Consider the following 18,654-nt stretch of genomic DNA (forward strand, 5'->3'; position numbering starts at 1 on the left):
ACTCCGCCGCGCGCACGCGCGCGGGCGCGTGCCTGCCGGTGCGGGCGGGCGCGCGCGCCGGGGAGGTGGTTACCGCGTGCGCGCGGCGGGCGGGGGGGGTGCGCGCGCGGGTGCGCGCGGGTGCGCGAGCGGTGGGAGCGCGCGCGGGGCGAGGAGGAGGGGGGTACACGGCATACACGGGACACCCATAGGCTGAGGGGAGCGGGGCCGGCGCGCGGCGCCCAGGGGCGCATGCGCCTTCGGGCCTTGCCTCGCTTCCCCCCCACCCTCCCCGCCGCTCCCGCCCTCCGCCGTTCACCTCAGGCTGCGGCGGGGCGCGCAGGTGAGGCGGGTGGGGCGCATGCGCGGGAAGGGGGGGGGGGGACAGCGCCCCGCGGGGCTCAGGTGAGGTGGCGCGCGCGGCGCGAAGGTGGGGGAGGGCGGCGGCTCCTCTCGGCGGGGCCGACCGTTACTCCGCTGAGGTAATTAGCGAGGCCGCCCTAATTGCAGTCAGCTGAGCCGGGCATGCCGTGGCGAGCGCTCCGCCGCGCTGCGGCTAACCCTGACCCACGCCTTGCCTCGCTCCGCGGGTACCTCCGTCTCTCCGGTGAAGGGCCCCGGTTGCAGCCCGGCAGCCGGGGGAATAACGGCCGTAACGGGAGCCGTTATTCCCCACCGGGAATGGGAGGGCCGGGCCTCAGGACCCCGCTCTTCACAGATGAACGGGGATAGTGCTTCACACGGCGGCTGCTGTGAGGGAGCGGCTGCAGCCTCAGGATGGGAGGCGCTTTGAAAGGGCCGTGTTCCGTGTGGGGTGACAGAGCTGCCCCTCGGGAGCCAGGTAAGACCTTAAAACCGGCCTCGTCAGTGAGACCCTGTCCGATTTTCAGTAGCCAGAGGAGTCAGACGCTTCTGTTATTATGCCAAACCCCAGCTCCCACTTGTTCAAGCCTTCCTCACCCCTTAAAATACAAATAACTACTTAACTCTGGCCTGTGGTTTCTCGATTACACCCACCTGCAGGGCCCAGACCTGATGGGTGAGGGAGATGTGACAAGAAGTGAAAATATACTTTTTGCTGGTAGATCTCCCTGTTAGTGGCAGGTATGGGGCTCATGAAAGGACGTGGGGAGCATTAGGGCTGCTGCTTTCCAGGCTGGCACAGTGGTTTGCAGCAGTACCACCTCTCCCAGGAAGCTGTGAAGCCTATTCCATAGCCCTGAAAACCACTGCTGAGCACTGTGTAGGAGGAAAGAGCACTGCTGTGGTTTAGGTTTGGCGGTGGTAAAAGAATTAGCAAAGGAGCAGAAACAGGAAAAGGGGGAAGGGCAGCAGGCCTTTTGGTAGTGTGAGCTGCTTCCCAGGGACTTCAGGAATCTGTGGTGCCGTGTAGCTTTGGCTCCCTCTTGCCTGCTCTCTCGCTTGTGTTCCTGCTGTAGTCCCCTTTTTAACATCCTTTTGTCTGCGATCCCTTCTCTAACTGTGGTTTGTTTCCTCATCCGCTTTCTTTGCTGCAGATGCCCACCCTGACAGCACAGGGCACTTGATTCGATGTTCTGCAAAAATAAATAGAATCTATACACACTCCTGAAATGTAATGTTACATGCCAGCGTATTTGACCTGCTCTTGATGATTGAACATACACTCCAGATCTGAGCTCCCTGCACAGTGTAGGGATTTGGGCTTTCAGAGTCAAAGTTCAGGGTCGTGGGGGAGCCCAGCGGTGGGATCAGAACAATGTTGCCAGTTTTCTTCCTTGCCCCAGCAACCCCTGCTGTGGGGGGGCATGGGAAAGGAGCGGAACGAGGCGTGCTTTGCTCTGACCAGCCCCGTGGGAGCTGTTACTAGCTGGCCCAGTGCAGAACAGGCTCCAGGCTGTTCTAATCTCTGCCGGGACTGGAGGGCGAAGGGGGATGATAGCCAGGGGGACCCTGGGCTTTGTGAGCATGGGCACTGCTCCATCTCAGCCCAATACCCTTGTGCAATGCAGCTTCTTGAGAAAAAGAGATGTCAGGGGATGTGGTGCTGCTCTTGGTTAACTGTGTGCATGTGAAGGATGCCATGTAGTTAGAATTTCCTATCTTGAAAAGGGCAGGAAGAAAAATGGAGGACCTTTTTCTTGGAAGGTGAATGAACAAGACAGCAGTGACAGAGCCCCACTTCCAAACATGGGCTTTCAGCAGAGGGACAACTGAGGGCTGCTGGAAAACAGTGGGTGCTCTTGTCCAAAGGCGTACAGATGAAGAGTAAAACCATCAACCATTTCAGCATCCACAAAAGTGAAGTCACTGCTGATGTCTATCCATGGGACAAGAGTAGGCCAGGGCCTTGATGGTCTCTCTCTCCAGCATGCAAGGAAAGCATTTGGTCTCCCAGGCTGTTTTCCTGTTCCCTCTTCTGATGCAGTCTGTGGTTTTCTAACCTGGCTTCCGTACCCTGAGCCTGCAGCGTGAGGTTCCCTCATTTTGAAATGGCTACTGGAGGATTGCAAGGGCCCTTCCTGACAAAGGTGCTCTGCATCCTCAACTTATCAGGTGATGTCAGTGAGGGTTATTTCACCCCCCCCAAATAACAGCTATGCAGAGATGAAAAGGAAGTGTTAAGTCCCTCTTTCTCAGTGGACACCATGACTCTGCAGAGGGAGAGTTTAAAAAAAAAATCAGGGACTAAGTGCAAATATCCTTGGACTCTGAAGGGCTTCTGACATGATGGAATCAAAGCACTTGTCCTCATGGCCCTGCTTGTGTCCCATCAGTGTCAGTGGTGGCCTAGGGAAGAGACAGCTGCAGAGGAGAATGACTCTTCCTAGCCTTGCTGCATGGTTTGGCTCCCAAATGCCCAGGACACCCAGTAGTCGCACACTTTCTTCCCTGGGTGTTTAGCTAATGGAGGGTGACAGCTCCTCATGCTGCTTCCAGGGAGGGATCCGGCCAAGAGGCTGGCTGTGGCACTCAGCCCTGTTCCCACAAGGAAGCCTCTTTCAGCTATTTACATCCCTCCCTTTGATCTAGCTTTTGACATGAAAAGACATGTCAGCCAGGTAAAGGGAAACAAACAAAAATGCAGCAACAGCTCCACATCTCTTCTTGCATATGATCTGCTCCCTAGTGCACACCTGCCTCACAGCCACAGATCCTTATCAGCCCACTGATTTCTGTGCTGTCATCTCTGCTTTGCCTTCATGCTGGTGTATAACTTCTAGGGGCAACTTTCTGCCTCTTGTTCCCTGCTCAGTAAGATGCTGTGGGTCCCTTGCCCCCTTTCTGTGGCATTTCCCTTATTTCTAGAGTACAACTGTGTGGGAAATGCCCTCACATGTCCTCCTCTGTGCATGCTGTGCCAGGGACAGGTGATACAGATCTTAATTTCCTCCCTAAACTACTGCAGTGTTTCAGCAAGCAGCTGTCTGCAGCTCACCCCAGAAGTAGCAGCAATACAGCACTAGGTGACATTATCCCTCCCTGGAAACCAGATCTTTTTTCTGCTAAGCAGCTTAGGACCTTTCAGGGTGAAAAGAACAATAGAAGTATAAGAATTTACGGAGCCAGGGGCTGCAGACACAGCAGAACAGTGTTACCCACCTGTGTTTTCTTCTAGAGGACTAGATGTTCTAGACTTGCTGAGAAAGCAAACTTAAGGAGTAAGAGTATTGTTGAGATGCAGCTAGCTCTATGGTGGGGATAACCACTAGCACCAGCTGCAGAATAGTGTGGGAAGGAGAAAATCAAACAGAGGTAAACTACTTTTATCAGTGGATAATTCTCATGTGGTGTGGGCAGGCTTCTTGGGTTTGCAAAGCTGGGTGTTCCTGGGCAATCCCTGAGCCATCTGCTCTGGTTATTTTATATGGCATTCAGGCAGCAAACCAGGGCTGAAATCCTCTAGTAAGGGAGATTTCTGCCCAGTCTGGGGCCTGCAGTCCCACGTGAGCTGTGCTGCTGTGAGATGGGGCCCAGTTTACAAGAGTTATTGGCTTTAACCAGGCAGCAGTGGCTCTCTGCTTCATCTGGACTCCTGCTGTGATGATTTCTTGGGAAACTCTGCAGCCAGTGAACCAGCTCTTCCAGGCCTCTTTCTTCCCATGGCCAACAGGGAGATGGGCTGCCTTCCTGCTGCCCTACCTGCCTCCTTCCACGGCAAGAGGTGACTCTGGGTAGCTTGTTGATGCTGGTAACAGGGCTGGCACTAAGCAGGGCCACGTGGAACAACACTAGCCCTTCTCCACGTGCTTAGTGTTTTGTGGCAGCCTCCACATCACAACAGTTCTGTTTTGGGAACAGCCTGAACTGGGCATGACTTGACACTTGTGAGAGTACAGTTGCAATGGGGGCTCTTTCTCCTTCCCCAAGGGAGAAAGGCCCTTGGAGTTAGGTGCTACTCAAGGACCCTGCAAAGAACAGGCCCTTCCCCACTAGCAAAACAAACAAAGGGCGAGAAGAGAAACTGAGGCATGGACAGGGCACTGACACCCTGCTGACCCGGTCTGCAACCCAACCAGTTGACTCACAGAATAATGCTTTATCTTTTAGGTATCCTGCTATGTCCTGCAGGATCCAGGATCCTCTCAAGCAATGGGAAAGGAAGCAAAAGGAAAACAAAGGGGTTTTCCTGCTAGCTCTTGTCACAGGAAGCCCTGCACTGTCTGAGGGAACCACCACCACTGAGTACAGAGGCGCTGGGCTTTGAGACTATACAGAGCAAAGTAGAAGTTCAAGCAGAGGAAATTCCGGTTCCCGTTCTCCCTTCTTTACTAGTTCAGTGTAAGGCCACGATTAAAGATTAACTGTCTCCAAATAATATAGCAGAGCTAACACCCACCAGCATCTCCTTGTGCTGGAGATTAGACCTTCAGAGCAGCAGGGTACAGGCAAGAGTTGAGACACAATAAACACCTGAGAAGCAGAACTCCAGAGTGAGGTGCCTACTGGTGATACCAGTAGCTTTAACTCTGCCCTTCTGAGAAGGCACACTCAGCCTTCCCTGACAAGTATTTTAATGCTGCAAGCACCTGGGTGCTGAGCAGCAGCTCCCCAGGGACCCAGCACAGCCAGCTGTTTTCAGCATGGTTTTACAGGACCTTGTGCATTAAGGGTTTGAACTCAGCCTGGGCAGGGCAGCAGTAACAGCCTTGTAAAATACAGAAAAGCTTGGCAGATCCATCTGTGGTTTATTAACTTTCTTTGGGGTACTGGGGGCAGGGTGGTATTATCAGAGCCATCAGCCTCTGCATAAGAAACATGCCACCAAAAAAAAAAAAAAAAGTTCTCTTTGGGGAGCCTTGTTTTTGTGCTTTTTTTTTAATACCATAAAATACAAATTCTGGGATATGGCAATTAGACAAGAGCAGGGTGGAATAGGGAAACTCACATAAATGGGCTTTTACTCTTTGTTTGATTAATCAGCTTTGGTGTTGTGCTGTAATCTCAGGTGGTCTCCCCGACAGGTTGCCTGCGTAAGGGAAGTTCTAATGTTTGTGCTGGGGTAAGTTTTAAATGGAAAAGTCACCATAGCACGCTGTTGGAGACATTTCTGTTCGCATGCTAAAGAGCACCTCTGCTTAGATCAGCATCGACCCCTACCAAAGCAGTGCAAGTAGGGTCCATGTACCTTGGCTGGTGGGGAACAAACTGGTTTAGCTAGAGTCCTTTCCATTCACACCCAATCTTCCAGCCTAGCCTTTTGTGTAGAAAGTTCTGAGTTTGAAAAGCATCCATGAAAAGCTGCGCTTGGGAGGAAGATGCTGTAAGTGACAGAGGAAAGAGCTGTATTTACCAGCTTTGCAGAAGGGGCAATGCAAGACTTCTACCCATCAAAGTCATGTTTGAATTAATGTCTCTGGGATAGACTCACCTTGTTCAGGCTTAACCCCTGCTTCCTTCCTGTTCTTGCCTCTTGAATATTTTTAACCTAGTGCTCAGAGGCACCTTGCATGTGCTCTTTCCCAGCCTCCTCCTGCCCTTCCTGCTGTGCTGCCCCTACCAGCATGGGGGATGCGAACACGTCTTGCAACTGGCATCTTCCACTGACTCCCATCTTCTGCACTACCGTCTTGCAGCTCCGTCTGGGACACAATTTCCAAATTCTCAATCTGGGACAAGCTTTGGCTTGTCAGAGATCAAGGATAACTCACTGCAGGTTTCTGACTCTGTCCAGATCAGCATCAGTGCAGGCCCAGCATGGGGAACCCCAAACGCTGTTTTTACAGCAGCAGTCGAGCTCAGCCTCCCATGGGAGCTTCCCAGCCTCTCTAGTTCCTCTCTGTTGTGGGGATGTGTTCAGCAAGAACTAGATGTCTGCTCCACCAGGCTCTTATCCCATAGATATGTTTTTTTATTGCTTTCTATGGGTGGGGAGAATGAACCCAGCATGGCTGTGTATGGTTAAAAGAAGTGTCCACCATGTTTTTCTAAAGGTATCAGGTGCTTCACTTTCTCTGGAAGTTTGTTCTGCATCCCCTAGCTAAAGCACACTATGTCACCCATCACTTACCCTGATACTTCTCTACCTATGACAGTCCTCTCCTGCTTTACCAAGTAGAAAACCAAAGCACAAAGCATCAAGTCATCCTTAAGTAAGCCTGACCTACCTCTGAGAATTACACTAGTGTTAAGTTAGGACTTGCTGGACTGAAGTCAGCTCAGTTCTGCTGATGGAAAACAGGCATATGAGGAACGTCTCAGCCCCTAGCGCTGCCTAGTGCCAGGCAAGGAATAATTAAACCAAATTTGGCCCTAAGAATTGCACCCCATCTCCCAGCCAAGCTGAGCTCCAGCCTGGCTTAGGATGTTATTTCCTACCCACTTCCACAAGTGCTTTCTCCCCCCCATACACACCACCACTTCCTCAGTGTTTCAGGACAGAGGTATTTTCTGCTAGATCCACTTGGATATAAACAGCACAAAGGAAGCAATAAGGAAACTCCTCCCTGTCCCTTGCTCTAACCACTTCAGACATGCTGCCAGCTTGCTGCAGGGTACAAATTATCACAAACTCAGGGAGCTCCCTTACCTGGAGAGGCTTCAGCTCTGGTGCATCAGCAACTGTCAGGGAGCAGATGCCCATTTCAATGCAACAGCCATGCTGCAAATCACAACTGCTTCAGAGTGCCTGTCCGTGTGGTTGCTTTCGGTATCCTCTTCACAAGTCAGGTAGGCTGGTTATCTATTAAATGGGGAGAGAGAGCGCGCAAGAGAGAGAGGGTGAACACGCAGAGGAAATCAGGCAGTTTCCTGTTTGTTTATCATGAACAAAAGCTTGTTTGGCTGGTCTGAATGTTGCTAGCAGGCTGGCCCAGCTGCTGCGGGTGGCACAGAGCTGAGCTTTTCCGCTAGCATGAAAGGAAGGAGAAGTAAGGCAAATTCTCCTAGAAAAAACCCAAACTAAACCTCTCTGGAGGTTTGCAGCCAGGGCAGAGCAGTGGGCAGGGAGATTTCACCTTGGCATGTCAGGCTCTGATGTGTGAAGGTGGCAACCAACTGCTGCTCTATGGTCTCAAGTACAAGATGCATTTTGGCAGCAGAGAGGGCTGCAGTTTCCTCCCATAGAGGGCCCTTCAGTAGCCCCAGCAGGTCTTATGTTGCCCATTACCAGCAGACTTTGCCCAAAATCTGGTACCTGGAGGTTAGTTTTTGGGCTGTATTCAGAGAAATACAAGTTATGAGTCTGTGCTGCCATTACTCTAGGGCCACAAAACTGCAGGGCTTCAGATCAAAAAACTGCCGAGCTTTTACCAACACCAGGCCCTCCAGTTTGAATTCATCATACTGACATTCTAGACCCAAAGACTCAATGCTGTTTTCTTATGTCAAGCCAAAACAACTTGCACCTCTGAAGTCATGCCTAGACTTTTCTGTTGTTCCTGTCCACCCTGAATTAGTAAAAAAAAAAGCTAGGGGCAGCCTTTGGCAGGTGGGAAAGGGGCAGAGGAGGAATGCTCGAAGGGCTGTGAAGAGACAGGCTGCAAAGCCAAGCCACCCTGGCACCAAAGTTAGAAAGGGAGACAGGTGTTTGCACCTTTCAGTGTGCTGCCTTAGGCTAGAGGGGTTAAAACCTGGAGCTGAAGATGCTCAGCAGAGTGAAATGGGTGTCACAGGTTTACCAGGACAGCCTGGCACAGGGACTAAACCTGCCTGCCCGAGAGGTACTGCCCATCAAACAGCTCTTGTGCCAGCTCATGCTTTTCCTTCCTTGCCCGGAGACAGTGCTATTGTGCTTGCCCTTGTCCACGTCGGCTCCTTGCATCCTCTGACCAGGGCAGGGTGACCTCCCCACTCACCTGTCCCCACGGGAGGCTGAGGGACACCCCTTGGTCCCCGCTAGCCTCCCCATGCAGAGAGTAGAAACGCTGCTGCCATCTGGTGGGAGAGCAGCCTGGCTGCCAGCCTCTGCTGCTCCTCGCTTTGTATTCCTCCTGCCTCTGAAAAAGGTGACCTCTTCGCAAGCGTCCTTCCTGGCTAACGTGGTCTGTCACGGTTAGCAGCAAAGCTACAGCCTCCATCACTCACCCACAGAACACTGCCGAGCCCAAGGCTTTGGTGCCAAGTGTAAGAATTTATTGGAAAATGGAGAGATCCAAGAGTACCTGCTGTGAGTCAGCTCTGGGGAGGGAGAGCCTGACAGAAGGGCATCTATTTCTGACTAGCGAGCACTCAGGCAGGGGTCTGGGGCAGAGCCTGTCTCAAAGTAAGTTTTTGCACCTTTCCAGCTGGGTTGCTTAAGGAAGCACATGCTTTCTCCAGCCCAGTAACATCCAACCGTGCTAGGGAAGCACTGGGTTTATGCAGTCATGCTGTCTTTCCTCTGGAAAAAACCAATGTCTAATTTGGTGGGGGATTAAGAGTAGTCAAATATAAATTCAAAATATTTTGTGCAAATAAGTGGCAAAAATGAAGGAAAAATCTGACCACAGAAAGCATTCCCCTCCCCAAAGCAAAAGTTTTGGCATGGTTGCAATCCCTAAGAAGGAGCAGAAAACCCACACAAGAGAGAGCTGGTATAACTGCCCAGTGCAGGAAACTCTTCAATCAATCGGACTTGTGCTATTCATTTCAGACAGCGGGAATCCAGGCGTGACAGCCAGCCCACAGGCCCTCTGGCGTTTCTGTTCACAGAAACAAACCTGAGGCTTCTTCATCTCCCTTCAAGTGTCATCATCCAGCTGCCTCTCGCCCATGATCACACCTCACCTTGGGCTGATGTGTCTTACCCAAAGGCCGTGGCACACGGTGGTTATGGAGCACTATGTCACAGACAGCGGTTGGTCCTCCAGGCACAGTCACAAAAACGTCCCTCTCTTGCTCTCTCTAAGGATGAGGTGAAGGGGGAAGATGTGTTGTTTCTGGAGCATCTCCAGCACCTCGGCGCACACAAGCTGCAGAGCAGGCCGCCCATGCAATAGCTGTGCCCTGCAGCTGGGAGCCAGCCCGCCTCCAGCAGAGCAGCAGGTGACAGTTGCAGGACACCGATCTGATTGAGTGGTTTAGACAGGCTCTGAGAGGGCAGACCAGGACTTGGCCAGCAAAACTCTCTCTCTGCCCCCAGTACATAGCCTCACGCCTTGACCCTCTCTCATTTCCCCACCCCAGCTTGCGCTCCACTTTCATGAGCAAGTTAGAAATGCCAGAGGGTGGGGACACCTTGTTTGTTCAAGCAGCGAGGGCGGCCTGCCTTCATGTTACCCAAACCCAAAGCTCTATTGCCCTGACAAGCAGAGCATTGAAAGTGAGTGCTCACACCCTGCTAACACCTCCCGAACGCTGCGAGGGAAGGGCCAGCATCTTGGGAAGAGGAGTCCAGCCTTCAACTCTCTGCAGTCCAGCCTTGGCCAGGAACGTTGGGCAGGCCAGTCCTTCGCTACACAATCTCAACTTTTTGTTTTGTTTTTACATCAAGGAGTCCACCAGCACCTGAGAAGTTTGGCAGAGGATGCCAGGCAGCGCTCACTGCTGCACAGCTCTCAGAGCAGCATCCATCCAGCATGCAGAAGGCCGTTTCCTCACCCAGTATCCCTGTGTAGTGCACACAAAACCACATGCTCATTTTAGGGTCACCATTTCCATCTGGAGCCAGACCACTTGATGGTCCACATGGTCTACAAGGCTGAAGAGCAGCTATAAACACAATATAAACAAGGGGTTCAGCAAGCACACACCAAGACAGCTACAAGTTCAAGAGCAGCTTTGAAGTCTGATGAGTTCATGGCAGCTTCAGGCATTACATGAGGCAAAGTGAGGGTAAAGGAGCAGTTAACAGCCAGGGAACATTTGTAAAAAGAATTACACCCAAAAGCAAAGGAAATGGTGATTAATCAGACCCAGGGGCCACCATTACAGCCTCAGACACCTCCTCCTGAGCGGCTAACAGCAAAAGCAGCAGGAAACACTCCACACTCCACTGAAAATGCAGAACCGGAGGGAGAGGTAATGCAGAGCCACAGAAGCCGAGAAGGGATTTCAGACACACTGTTTTGAGCCCAACACCTGGTGCATGAAACTAACAGAGAGAACAGAGGAAACGCTACGGAGGCTTTAAAAGGAACCTTGGGAGAAAAGTGGAAGCTTCCTTAGAAATGTCTGAAGCGGTGAACAGAAGAATAAAGAATGAGCTCTGGAGGGGGAACAGGTCTGGAAGTTATTTGGGAGTTATGGACCTGACTGCTCAGCTGCTTAAAATATTTTGCAAGCTCAGGCACCTCATCACTGCAAGAGCGTACCTGGCCCAGCAGAAAAAGCAGGCAAGTCTTTCCATTTTGCCAGAGGCGAGGGCAACAACCCAAAGTGGCTGTGGGAGGACAAAACAAGCCCATCATTCACAGCAGCTTTCCAGAGGGCTCAACACCCCCAGGGCAGCGATGACACCCACCTAAGACTTCACCGCTCAGGGATAACAGACATTGTACATGCATCCTGTTTGCAGGATGGGGGTAATGGTGTGCCAGGCTAGTATCATGCCTTCTGACAGCCACCTACAGGTTTGAAGTTCACCGCAGGCTGTATCTGGTACAATACACCCCCGTTTTCCTTCCAACAGCACAGTGTTGCGTCAAAAGAGCACCCTGGAAAATGTATGTACATTCAGTAAACAACAGCCTGAACTGTGCACAGAAAGCAATTAAAAACCCTCACAATAACCTCAAGATACTCTCAGCCTTACCTTCTTGCAGGAATTCAGCCTAAGAATCATGTTTAAATATTTAAGTTGTCAGGAGCAAGGCCTGTTTGCCTGTGCTAAGTGACTTTTATCCAAATAATCTAGCACAAGCATGAAGTGCCTTGCTTCACTGACCCAACCTTCATTCTTCAGAGATATCAAAAGAAAACCCACACTACTGCACTTGGGACTGTGACATTTATTGAAGGCTGGTTATACAATCTCATCCATCACATCCTCCTCATAATTCAGTTTCCCTAAATAAAAAGAGCATTGATGTAACAGAGAATTCCGCCCACCTCCGACTGCCTGAGCCACGGAGCACTGACTCTTCCCCTCCTCGTCCCAGGTGCCATCAGGAATAGGTCAACTGCCGCTTTTACTGACCTTGGTGAAAGAACCAACGCTGCACAACTGGGCAAGCGGCAGCCAACAGATCAGTGTGCGGCGGTGGGGGAGAAGCGGAGATGTCCCATTTCCAGCATGTACATGAGAAGTATTTCCTGCAGAGGAAGTATCTTCTCCTCCATGCCTGAAATCCACCTACTACACAAAGTGAATCTCTGCTATTCTCACCCCCAGCCACAATCCACTCGATCTGCGCCTCCAGCTATCAGTGCTATGGTTCACACAGGCACAGCAGAGCCACTGTCCTGACAGCTGAGGCGTCCCCTTTCTCTCAGCTGACACCTGAAAAAAAGACTGGCTTGACTGAAGAGCGAGCCCTGCGCATCCCTGTTCCATAGTCCAGGACCTGCAAGTCTGTAACGACCCTGGCTCAGCCAGCCTAAAGGCACTGAAGCATCGCTGTGAAACCGGATTGATGCAGCACTCTTGTGGTCAGGGAGTCACCTGGGCTACCTGTTCGTCCCAGGAGTGAACAGATGAAAACGCTGCTCCTGTTGCTCAAACTGCCTGGAAAGGGGCAATTCTCAAACCTAGCTTAATGGTCAGTGGAGCCACTGCTCTGACCGGACATGGGAGGAATGCAGGTTTGTTGTCAAGAGTGTTCACTTTTATTTGATTAAGAATTCAAAATGGGTTGAATTTTAATTTCCTCTGCTTTTACCAATGAGGAAATTGCAAATATTCTTTTGGAAAGGGATGATCTGGTAGGTAGGGGTGACTATGGCTGCAAAGCCAGGTTCACTGTGGCAGCTGGAGGAGCACAGACTGTCCAGAGGGCAGATAAGTGATGTTGCGGGACCGTGAGAGCTGGTACGCGATGTCTTCGGCTGCCTCCAGCTTGCGAAGCTCAATCAAGCCATCACCTGCAGTGGCCAGCGAGTTGGCAATCAGCTCGGCTGCTTTCGAGTCTCCCTCAGCAGAGATGACAGCTGCTTTCTTCTGCTGTTCAGCCTGAAAGCAAACAGATGAGAAGGGGAATAACCAACAGAGAAAATAAGAGCAAAAGAGGAGGAAGATGCTATTGTCATTTAAAATATAAATTCCCACTTCACCACCCTACTGTTCTTTTCCCCAGTAGGAGAGCCAAGGTAGAAGGTGATTTTATTTTAAAGCTGCGTTCTGTTAGACTGTTTTTCTGCCTACTGTGGAAAAAAGGTTGAAAAGTCATCTTCAAATTGCCTTATCAGTCTTAACCTCATGAAACATTAACCCACCTAAGGGAACTCCTGGTGGAAAACTGTCTGTGAAAGATTAGAGAACTTCAGTGGAGTTAAAACCAGGTCAGATAAACCCTTCTGATCATCCTGGCTGATTACATGCATCTTGTGGCATCCACTGGGTTAATTTTGGGTGTAGCTGCAGGGTCTTGCAATCTCAGCAGGCATGCGTTCTCAGCTGGGCTGGGGTACTTTATCACAAAACTGTTTCTGCAAATGCAGAAACTGACATTCTGGGCTGATCCTAGATTGCACAGCCTTGCACACAGTCAGTAACACTCCTAGGACACAGGCCACCCACGTCCATTACATCAAACACCATGGAAAGCTCCAACGACCCTCTCAAAATTCACAAACAGCAGGATCACCTGGGCTGCAAATCTCAACCCCAAACCCCACCTCTTACTGACACCGAACACTGTTTCCTCCCTCCTCCTCCAAGCAGGCATTTCTGTTCAGTGCTCCAATAAGACTGTGACATGGTATTGAAAGGAAAAGACCCAGAAAACCAACCTTAGGCTTTATCTATCCAACAGTCACATGCCAAAGCCGAGAACCATGTCAGCGTTACGACCCTAAGTAATTTCATCATTCAACCTGCCCAGTCTCCTGGACAGGTGAGTGAGATGCTCACTGCAAGCTAGAGTGGAAAGAAATACTGTCAAGCTTTTCCAAGTTTCTCAGAAGGACGAGATACCTTTTCCACAATGAATCTGGCTCTCTCGGCTTCTTGCTGGGCCACTTGCTTCATTTCGACCGCCTCTGTGAACTCCTTGCCAAAGGTCAGATGGGTCTGCAGGGCAGAAATCAAACAAAGTCCACAACACTGACAGTTTACAGCAGCGCTGCTGTGACCCACGCAGCTCCAGCGGGGAGGCAGCCAGCCTCTATCAGTGAGGCTGGAGCGGAGACAGAAAGCCAGTATCCCTAAAAGAACAGGACTGGGACAAGCAGGCCTCCCCATCTGGTTCTGAAGTCTCAACAGAGACGCCACAAGCACAGCTCCAGTCCAGCAGACCAGTAACACCAGTACCTTCAGAGACACACCACGCTTTCCTGCCACCACCGCTTGCTCAAGCGCCCGGCAGAGGTGGCCCACTCACCCAGCACTCCCCTCCCAAGGCAGGGAAGCCGCTGTCTGCCAAGGCATCCTACACCTTTCACGCTCTGTGTGCACTGGTGAGCTCAGCCCAGGCTGTTTGGACAGCTGCAGGCTCCCAGGAAGGGGCAGGGGCAAGGTGACCTCCCTCCAGCAGCGCGCTTAGTGGAAAGCACCAGAAACAGAGTGTCAAAAATTCACATTTTGCAGAAGGAAAGTCACCTTCCTGCAACGACTTTCTGTGTGTTCAAAGCCAAATGAAAGAGCTTGTTTCCCTTTCCTCTGAGCGGGCTTTTGAGGGAAGTCCCAAGAGAGAGATGGAGAGGTGCATATACAAGCCAGATTATGATTTAATTTACAAAGCTTGTAGGGAGGTAAAAGGGAAGAGCTCCCTCCTTGAGAATAACTAATGCTTCATAGAAAAAAAAGACGCTACAAAAAGCATGCATCTGCAGTACCTCCTGGCACACTCTCCCTGTGTCTCAGGGTGCTTGTGGAACAGCCGCCTTCTCTAAAGCAATGTGCAGCCTGATCCATCACCCGCAGGAGCATTTGCTCTTCATTTTAACTACAAAAGCCCAGCAACAGTGAAGTCTGTTGATACGCTGGCACAGCGGAGCCTCCAAGGGCTTGTCCAAGGTCACTGAAGGCCAGCGACAAAAGCAGAGGTGCTGACTTGAGTGGTAACCACTACGTCTGCAACTGCAGATGGACAAAGAGTCCACATGTCCAAACTTCCAGCCCACCCATCCCTGGCCATCCACTGATTCTCTTCTCCACTGCTCTTATTTGGGCACACTCCAAAGAGAGTAAGTGAAAAAGGGAGAACTCTTACCAAGGACACATCATCCAGAATGAGCCCGAAGGTTGCTGCTCTCTCCGTGAGGTCTTCGCTCACTTGCCTTGAAACCAGCTCTCTCTGAGTGATCAATTCTCCAGCATCAAAGCGAGCCTGAAACGAGGATGGGAACAGTGAGAGGAACACTCCAAGAAGCGATAGGTTCTGCATACCCTGCCCGTCTTTGCACCCATGAGCCCCAGAGTTGATCCCATTCTCCCAAAGCTAACAAACACCGAGCTGCCCAGGCGTCGGAGGTAAGAGAAAGGCTGGGAACTTAAGCGTAAGCTGGAGGGGAGGTTGTCTAGTTGAGCACTTAACATAAAAGCTAGATTAAAGCTGGTTAGTGATTATTTGGCAGTTCCCTGGGAATGCTTTCAAAATCAGAGATCTTGAGTAAGCTGAAATCTAGGAATGCAGGAGAAGTGAAAAAATCCCAGTCTCCTGACTGCGAGTCCCTGCCTGAAGAGCGGGGCCCACAGCTGAGAGCAGGTAACAATGAAACCTCTTTCCCTCCAGAGAGCATCCGACACGAATCGAGTCAGGCCCGGCAGTCACAATGACCAGGACACAAACGATCAGCACAGCTACAATCCACTTTTCTGGATGGCCCGTGAGAGCCTGGGGTGCGGAAAGGGAAGCTGTATCCTGGAGCATGACATATTCCACGCTCCAGCAGGTCCCTCACTGCTATAAAGAAGAAAGTCAGACGACCGGCAGAGCCCAGCAGATCTCACGCCGCCCTTACCACAACAGACTTGAGGATTTCGGTTGTGATCGAGGGCAGGACGCGCTCATCGTAGTCCTCTCCAATACTGGTGAAAATGCGTGGTAACTGGGCGGTCACTGGTCTAAACAGGATACGCAACGTGATGTTCACGTTCTGTAGATCTGTAGGAAGAGTCAGGAGTTTAGTGGCAAACTACAGGGACAGGAAATATCCTGAAGTTGTCCTCTCCAGGGTAATTAGATGAGAAAGAACAAACATTCAGACTTCTTTTTGTCAGCAAAATGGAGTTAATTTCACTACCCCTTTCACCTTGGGATCCAAATCCTCCTCACAGGTAAGATTTAAGCCTCAGTTTGTTTTCGATGCAGGGAGTTACTTGCCCTACCGTAAAGGCAGGGACTTTATGTTTAAACGGACAAGTTACAGGACTGAAGGAAGGATCCCTTAATCTGTTCTGGCTCTCTAAATCTCAAAATAAAAAAGATCTAGAGATTTAAAGTCTCTAAAGAGACAGCATCAGCAAAAGCACAGCATGTCACCACCCAGCTCTCTTATGGCTGCTGGGTCCAAGCACTCACCTTTGCTGCCGGTGATCACAGGAATGTTACGGGGGCGAGAGCGGCAGTCAAAAATTATGGGTTTCTGTACCCAGGGGATGAGGAAGTGGGTACCTTCTCCTACCACCGTGTCCTGGACCCCGCGGAATCGATCAAAGATGACAGCTCTGTGGCCCGCATCAACTAGAGGAGAAAAGAGGACATCAAGGGCGGTTGTCACTTGCTGACGGCTGTACCCACACGCCACCAAAACCTCCACGGAAACGGTCTATCGGGGGCCGTTAAAGCCTTTTGCTACAGGAAACCAGTGAAATTAGATTGTTGGGAACAAGGTGGCAAAGAGAAGATGCAGCCGTGACTCCTGCCCCCCAGTCTGCTCTTGACTGACTGACGGCTTTCTGAAGGACCCTGCAGTCCCCTTGCTTGTGCAACGCAGCGTGATTATATCTTGCATTTTATAAGCTGCATTTATAAGAAAACAGCCCAGCAGGGCTCCATGCCTGTTCTCCCTGATGCCTTTAGCAATAAATGCACAGAGTGGCCAAGATACTGATAAAGGATCAAAACATGAAGTGAACTGGAAGTGCTGAGCTTCTCCCACTCACCGTTGTAAAGAGCAGAATTGACAACTCCACCTGCGACAGCCAACCCCAGGCCCAGCTTCCCCAGGCTTTCAAACACCTTCGCGGCCATTTCACACGTCCAGTTCCAGCCCCTTCAAAAAGCCCCTCCTGCAAAAACCCACCAGCTCGTTAATGCCGTGTGAAGCAAGACAGGCGCGAGGGTCCCATGTGCAGGTGCCTACGGGGCCGAGGATTAACCCCGCCGCCCCCCAAAGCCCACCCTGCAGCGGCGGCATCGCCCCCAGCGCCTCACCCTCAGCCCGCGGGCCGCCCCCACCCACACACCTCCCGCGTCCCCCCAGGCTCAGAGCCTGGGGCCCCGCAGCCCCAGAGGGGCCTTCCCCGACGCGCCCCCGCAGCACGGCTCCCCCGACCCCTCCGAGCTCCCCCGGCTCCCCGCCGCAGGCCCGCCCTACCCCGAACCTGGCCCGGCCGCCTCCCGCACACGGCGTTCCCGCCCGCCGTCAGGCCTCCGGATCCCCGCTCCCTCCTAGGCCTCTCGCCCCCAGGGCAGGCGACCCGGCAGCCAAGGCCCCGCTCCCCCAGGCGAAGGCCCCGGCCCCGGCCCCGGCCCCGGCCCCGGCCCCGGCCCCGGCCCCGGCCCCGGCCCCGGCCCCGGCCCCGGCACGTACCGCGCGCTCCCGCCCCGCTCCCCTCCCGCGGCGTCCCTGACCTCCACATGAATCCGCGGCCACCCTTTCCCAGCGCGCCTGCGCGTCGCGCCAAGACGCCCGCTCCTCATTGGTCCGCTCCTCTTTCCGCGGCATTCTGGGACTTGTAGTTCTACCTAGCACAACCCGCCGGTGCGTGTCTTACATCTCCCGGCGCGCCCAGCGGCGGCCACGCTCGCTGAGCAAGGCCGCTTGCCATTGGCTGCGGCTTCCCGCAAGGCCTCTTGGGAGCTGTAGTTCCGGAGGGGGGAAGCCGGCGGGGGCTGCAGGGGGGCGCGGCAGAAGCCCGCGGGGGGTCGGGGGCGTGCCGGAGCCCCGTCCTCGCCTGCCACGGGAGAAAACGGGCTTGGAACTGGTCTTTCCCAGTACCGCCCGGGGCAGAGGGACGGTGGGTCTTGGGAGGGCGGGGGGGGAAGGGGCGTGGGGACAGCGGCAGGTAAATGGGTTTTGGAGAATCACATAACCGTTAGGGTTGGAAAAGACCTCTCGGGTCATCAAGTCCAACCACCAACTCAACCCCCCAGGGCTCCAACCCATGTCCCCAAGTGCCTCAGCTACACGTTTTCTGAACCCCCCCAGGGACGGTGACTCCCCCACCTCTCTGGGCAGCCTGTGCCAGGGCCTGACCGCTCTGGCAGGGAATGAGGCATTTTCCCTCACACCCAACCTAAACCTCCCCTGGTGCAACTTGAGGCCGTTCCCTCTCATCCCGTCGCTGGTGACTTGGGAGCAGAGACCGACCCCCCCTCACTCCAGCCCCTCTCAGGCAGCTCCCTTCAGCCTCCCCTTCTCCAGGCTAAACCCCCCCAGCCCCCTCAGCCGCCCCCCAGCACACTTGTGCTCCAGACCCTGCCCCAGCCCCGCTGCCCTTCTCTGGACACGCTCCAGCCCCTCCAGGCCCTTCTTGTCCCGAGGGGCCCAAACCTGAGCCCAGCACTCGAGGTGGGGCCTCCCCAGGGCCGAGCACAGGGGCCCCATCCCTGCCCGGCCCCTGCTGGCCACCCCAGTGCTGACACAAGCCCGGGGGCTGGTGGCCTCCTTGGCCACCCGGGCACTGCTGGCTCATGCCCAGCCGGCTGTCAGCCAGCACCCCCAGGGCCTTCTCCGCCGGGCACTTCCCAGCCCCTCTGCCCCAGGCCTGGGGCGCTGCCTGGGGTTGGTGTGACCCAAGGGCAGGACCCGGCACTGGGCCTTGTTAAACCTCACACAACTGACCTCAGCCCACGGATCCAGCCTGTCCAGATCCATCTGCAGAGCCTTCCTGCCCTCCAGCAGATCGACACTCCCGCCAGCTTGGTGTCACCCTCAAACTGACTGAGGGTGCCCTTGATCCCCTTGTCCAGATCATGGATAAAGACATTAAACAAGACCGGCCCCAACACT

The 18,654-nt window shown here is 53.1% G+C and overlaps 1 protein-coding gene and 1 long non-coding RNA gene across 5 annotated transcripts; one reads left to right on the forward strand and one right to left on the reverse strand.

Moving 5' to 3' along the window:
- The first annotated feature begins 24 nt into the window (after positions 1 to 24).
- Positions 25 to 15,440, forward strand: LOC135317171 (uncharacterized). Of its 4 annotated transcripts, XR_010376261.1 has the most exons (4): positions 25 to 322; positions 698 to 820; positions 9,032 to 14,947; positions 15,210 to 15,440. It is a non-coding gene; the product is annotated as an uncharacterized LOC135317171 (long non-coding RNA). The 4 variants fall into 4 exon arrangements; XR_010376259.1 differs by lacking the exon at positions 698 to 820; XR_010376260.1 differs by lacking the exon at positions 25 to 322 and having other exon boundaries at positions 357 to 820.
- On the reverse strand, positions 11,308 to 16,708 carry PHB1 (prohibitin 1). The gene is made up of 6 exons (XM_064472987.1): positions 16,583 to 16,708; positions 15,999 to 16,160; positions 15,439 to 15,581; positions 14,688 to 14,804; positions 13,451 to 13,546; positions 11,308 to 12,487 (listed from the first exon to the last, which is right to left on the reverse strand). Exons 1-6 carry the CDS (start codon positions 16,668 to 16,670, stop codon positions 12,275 to 12,277), a joined length of 819 nt encoding a protein of 272 aa, XP_064329057.1. The 5' UTR covers positions 16,671 to 16,708; the 3' UTR covers positions 11,308 to 12,274.
- Between the last annotated feature and the right edge of the window lie 1,946 nt (positions 16,709 to 18,654).

Source organism: Phalacrocorax carbo, chromosome 25, assembly GCF_963921805.1.
Source record: "Phalacrocorax carbo chromosome 25, bPhaCar2.1, whole genome shotgun sequence".
In the NCBI taxonomy this organism is placed as follows: Eukaryota; Metazoa; Chordata; class Aves; order Suliformes; family Phalacrocoracidae; genus Phalacrocorax; species Phalacrocorax carbo.